This window comes from Tachypleus tridentatus, chromosome 13 (assembly GCF_004210375.1).
Source record: "Tachypleus tridentatus isolate NWPU-2018 chromosome 13, ASM421037v1, whole genome shotgun sequence".
NCBI lineage: Eukaryota > Metazoa > Arthropoda > Merostomata > Xiphosura > Limulidae > Tachypleus > Tachypleus tridentatus.
The window spans coordinates 234803794-234809793 of record NC_134837.1 but is presented as its reverse complement, the minus strand read 5'-3'; the positions used below and the strand labels follow the sequence as shown (position 1 = coordinate 234809793).

Genomic DNA, 6000 nt, shown 5'->3' with positions numbered 1-6000 from the left:
TTAGTTTAATGTAGTCAAAGAAAACTATATTTGGTTTTAAGAAGATAGTTCAATTCCAAATCCAAGACTTATATGTATACAATTTATTGATTGAAATAAGTATATTAAGAGTCTTAACCCTTCGACTTTCTCACAAATTAACTATAACACTGATCAAAACGTCTTAGTTATATTTATCGCGTTTTAAAATAACAGTAAAATATTACGATGGTACTTTTGCATATTAAATAACTGGCTATAAAGTTTGTCAATTTGTTATTGCAAGACACTCAATAATACACACGCAGTCTTTGCCTTTTGACATTCCATAAAGTTATGATCAGGAAAAGCAAAAAATATTTTAACAAGAATAATTATAATTTTAATTAATTTTTAAAGTGTAAAATATTATATACTTGTATACTAAGAGGCAGGCATAAGATCCTGCATAAGGTGTGAGGAAAGATGTTTTGATAAATCGACCTCACCACAAAGTCATCATACAAAGTTTGCTCGGATTTAGAATTTTCAAGTACACAGAAGGTATGACTTTTCCATAATCGTACATAATTTTAAAATTATATGAAGAATGGAAGGCAGTTGTTGAACAGAACTCATTGCCAACTCTTAAGATAGTACAGTCTGATAAAATAATAGCGTTTAACAGTTACTATGGAAGGTTTTATGTGGCAACTTGTTGCGTATCACGTATTCATATTCATACGTTAAAAACTAGATCACAACTGACCCATCATCAGATGTAGGAGGAAGCCTCACATATAGCATATTACATAATTATTTATTTTTTAAATGTTTCTAAAATAGTAAAGAAATGACCTTCAGTGGCACAGCAGTATGTTTGTGGAATCACACTGTTAGAAACCAGATTTCAACATCCGTGGTGGGCAGAACACAGATAGCCCATTGTGTAGCTTTGCGCTTAATAATAAACAAACAAAAAATAAGTCTGATCATTTCTTTAATAATTTTACGCAAAGATAAAAGAAGACGATATGCGCATAGAAGTCATAATTTTGAATTGTTAAACAAGAGCGAAAGCATCTAATCAACAGCACTTACAGCCAACTCTTGGACTTTTCCTGTTTAGTAAGAGATGACCTATGAATGTCATTCTTAGAGCACGCCAATGATCCCAATATACCAAGTTTATTCACTTTGTTCAGTAATGGGATACTTGAACCATTAATTCTCTGGACACCTTAACTACTGAGTCATACCTCATACATATTTTACGAAAGAACTATTTCAGATTAACCATCAATTATAATATTTATATTGCGGTAAATGTCTTAATACGTAGAGTTTCTCTTTCGATTTTGTCATAAAGTCATCACCCGAAAAGCTGAAATTGCTGTCTCTCACTCTTTCTTTTTACTGAAGTATTAATGCAGATACTATATCTTGACACGTGTTGGAAGCGTAATCTATTTCTGAACTTATTTTTCATTCACAATTACCATGATTTGATAGAATATTTTGTTTTTCTTTTATAAATGCTTTTTTTTTTATTTACAAATGATGAAGTATTGATAACGGGAGTCATGTTATTGTTAAACACCGAGATCCTTATGTAACGAACAACACTTCACTAGACGGCGCCTCGTGATCACTGCATTTTCTGGAGAACGAGAACCAAACGTCTTTGTTCTGAGGGCAGAGTGCTAGCTGCTCCGACAGTGAGCAGGTGTGCCATACGCGTTCTTTAATTGCGTGGGCAAATCATGGATTTAAGAGTTTCTAGAAAACCTTTATAAGGAACTCAACTTGTTTCATTTTAAGGTATCTTTAACTATACGTGAGAAAATAAAATAATAAAAGGTCTAATTTTTTCTTTACTTATCCGGTGTTAGAGAAATCCAATATATCTCTAGAGAAACCACTAAAACAGCATGAAATGAAGAAGTTACGCTTTTACAGTTGTCTGAACTTACTAATAATGATAGAAATTGCTATGTCAGGTAAGTTCTTAGTATATATAGTAAGTCAAAATAAAAATTGTACCTTTGTGTATTTCTAAATAAATATGAATTGATCTGATACCCTGCATTATTTGTAACTAATGTATATATATTAGTTTGCACAATAAGATTTTTAATTTTAAATCATTTCTATTTTTCTCATATTAAACAAAACCTTATTATTGCGTTGCCAGCATGTAAAAATAGTTGAAGATCTGTAACACTTTCTAATGCATTTTGTGCGACACAAAATAATGTATAAAATCGTACTATGATGATTCTTAAATAACAAGTTAGAATTATAAATTAATGCTCTAAACCTGCGTTTTTTTGTGCTTTCTCATGCAATGTAAAAGTTATACCTTTTAATAATAATTTATTTCTATTGAATGGTTTTAATGGTGTAGTGTTAAATAAAATAGTACCGGAATACAAAATATATTGCATAATCGTGTAAAGTAGGGTTCTTCGAAATAGTAGAGGTAGGACCTTCTGGCTGAAAAAAAGAGTACATTTACGTCCCACCCACGCGTTTCTATCCCACAACATCTCCAATCGTTTGTACCCTGATTAATACTACTACGCTGTAGTAGTATAGTACAACATTAGTATTTATATCGACATTTGTTTGTAACTACTCTTTGTAGTTTTATCGCTACGTATTCACAGTCATTTCATCCTAGTAAAATGTCCGTTTTAATACCAAAACGTTAATGGTGAATATGAATTTTGCGAAGAAACTTTTAGCTTCTGTAAGCACATTAATATACACGTATAACACAGCCTACGAAAAAATACAATAAATCTAAATACATAAAACAGCACTTTTTTACTGAAATTAACACTGTTCCGTAATAAAATGAGAAGCGTTTTTGTTTACAGTACGAAGTGTCTTAGCTCTGTAGAATAAGGTAAGTGTCTAATTATATATTTTTATTTGAATTTCTGCTATAATATAATAAAAAACAGTAAATGAAATAAGCGCTAGATCAGTATTTCCAAAAAAGTTTAGAAAACTTCTCACTAAAGCTAACAGAGTAAATACATAGGAACAGGCGACTAGGATATTGAGCTATACAACTATACAATGAAAATATATTAAGTTGACGACATAAGTACAATCAATACACTTAATGAAGTTAAACAGTTGAGGCTACAACTAATGAAGCAAATAAAGAAAAATAAAGTGTAGGCCTATTTAATCAAAAAACAAGCAATCGAAAAACTAGTTGGAGGATAAACATACAATGCACACACATTATGGAAAAGTAAGAAAAAAGAGGTGTGTCCTGAACTGGGACTTCACTATTAATTCTCTCCATAGAGTATTGGCATAATCTTTCATCATTTCAAATTAACTAAAGTGTTAAAATATCACTGCTGTGTTCTGAAATTTTAAAGAAAAACTATGCAAAGTTTAGGTCCAACTTAAAAGTATCGTGTAAGTAAATATACAGGGCTTCTTTAGAAAGATTGGTGTAATGTCATTACTACAGCATGGTTTCCAGAAATATACAAATATTACATGCCTATTTTTATTATGTAATAGTTAAGGTTTTCCAAGAATTTCCCATTTTCTTCTCCTGCGTTTTTCGAGTTTCGTTATTTGATACGTTTTATTTTAGTCACTTAGTTTTTGTTTCATGGATCGACATTTAAATGATTTGTGACTGATGCACGTTTGATTGATTATTCTCCCGTTTCAGGCTTAAAATCACTGGGTTATTTATTACATATTTAATTTCCTCTGACGTAATATAGATAAATATATATATTTGATGTGTATACAGTTTCGAAGTTTATTTTTTGTCATGTGGCTAATTTAGCCCTTTTTGTTTCAAACTATTCTTAATTATTTTGTTATTACGGGAAGATAATACTTCTTGATTCATATAATTATTTCTCTCAAAATTGTATATGTTTTACATATAGGGTTTTGACTGTTATTAACAAAACGAAATATAGAAACGCATGCACACTTTGGAAAGAAAAGAAATTTAACGTTGCTTTCGTATGCATATTCATGATTTGTGCAGATTAATGGACAAAAGTATTTCAGCGTTTAAGCCTGGGCCTCTGAGTTGTAGGTTTTATCGTTTATTTACTTCCAAACAAGATACACATGTACGTGAACTCTTGATTCAATTATAAACAAATTGTGCTTTCAAACAATAATTAATGTTTATCCACGTTATTCTATTACTTATTTGTTATTAAAAAATCATAAATTTTACTTTACTCAATATAACTTAACTTGCATTTTTTTTCATACTTGAAAATTAACTCTCATGTATGCTTGGAAAAGTATGTACGAAATAAATATAAAAAGTATATTCACTGAAATATAACTGATATATTCAAATATATTCTACTCCAGATGAAGGACTGTTTGTTTTTGAATTTCGCGCAAAACTACTCGAAGACTATCTGCGCTAGCCGTCCCTAATTTAGCGTTGTAAGACTAGAGGGAAGGCAGTTAGTCATCACCATCCACCGACAACTCTTGGGCTAGTCTTTTACCAACGAATAGTGGGATTGACCGTGACATTATAACGCCCCCACTGCTGAAAGGGTGAGCATGTTTGCTGCGATGAGAAGTCGAACGCCTTAACACACCTGGCAATGCCGGACCCAGATTAAGGTATATGAATGGAATATATCTAGAAAATAATCAAGATATGTTTTTTGTTATTATTTTTGTCTCAAATATTTCAGTTGAAGTTTTATATCGCAAGTGAATATATGATTATTCCAATTGTCTAAATAACTTTGGCATAATCATATGTAAACATTATAACATTGATCATACAATAGCACTATAGTTAATTATCCGAGGTGCAATCAAACGTGTTAATCCATCCACTATTTTAGATAAATGTTACATACATTAACTTGGATCATGTGCGTAATATTAAGGTATAATGATCTTCCCTACCTGTATGTAAAGAAAGTAATAGCATCTTAATAACCAGAAATCGTCGTATCTTTTTCACAGAGTCACTTAGTACTAAAATACATGTATTACCATACGAAACTTTGTGTTTCAAATATAAAATAATATGCATATTCAAGCCAATGCAAATTGTACACATAAGTGCATCCTGCATTATATTAATGTTGTAGTTTTAAAGCTGGGTGTACATAAATATACATATATACAAAGTACTGTGCATAATTTAAAGAAATGTCGATAATCATCACCAGATATGATTATTTTAAAACATGCTAATTTCCTTTAGTGCAGACGTTAAAGAATTTTCTAATATCTGAAAACAAAACATGTGCATATAAAACAAACTTAGAGTTTATTTACTTAATATTTTTTGTTACCACACTTAGCCGAAAGCCAGTGACGAATGCTATATTCAAGCTTTCGAAGACACTTATAAGAAACTGAATTCCAGGATTTTTGGAGTACTGCTAAGTGCCTTTCTTTTGATTTTGTCTTTGCTGTTTCTCTCAAAGTAGTTCCAAATTTATTCGCCAATACTAAGGTTTACGCCTCGTGAAAGCCACACATAGAATGCAAGAATACCATTTCCTTTATTTATATTAAGATACTACTTTATTACGTTCATTTGTCTGGCGCAGATAGCCTCGCTGCTTTGTGCCATAAAACACTAAATCAATCAATCAAACTCAAATTTGATCTAATCGAATCAAAGCTCTTTTCACTGCGTATACGCTGTACAGTTTTATTTTTTAAAAAATTGGCCTTACAAATTGAAGTATTTTCTGTTTATGGCCTTTCCAGAGCAAATATGTTTTTTATGCAATACATCTTCAATTATTTTGATGCACTGAAGAAAGGTCAACTTTAACACCAATGGTAACTGGAAGTTTTAGTAAGTCAAATTTAGAATTTCGTATGCCTTTGAGAGAAGTAAGCTTTTACATATGATCTTGAAAGACTGAATGGTTTTCTGAGCCTGGTCTTTTTATCACTGATTTTTCTACAGCTTTTGATACCTTCGGTTTAAGATAAATTTACCACGGACTGTAATAATCTTCATATAGTTGTCATGCTGTGTCCTACTTCATC

The 6000-nt window shown here is 31.0% G+C and overlaps 1 protein-coding gene across 4 annotated transcripts in view; it reads left to right on the top strand.

Moving 5' to 3' along the window:
- Positions 1 to 1662: 1662 nt before the first annotated feature.
- LOC143238779 (nephrin-like) overlaps positions 1663 to 6000 on the top strand; it is a 175024-nt gene continuing 170686 nt past the window's right edge. For all 4 annotated transcript variants that reach the window (XM_076479322.1, XM_076479323.1, XM_076479320.1 and 1 more), the window contains exon 1: positions 1663 to 1958. In XM_076479322.1, coding sequence (XP_076335437.1) covers positions 1895 to 1958 — 64 coding nt within the window. In that variant the 5' untranslated portion in view covers positions 1663 to 1894. The remainder of the gene's footprint in view (positions 1959 to 6000) is intronic.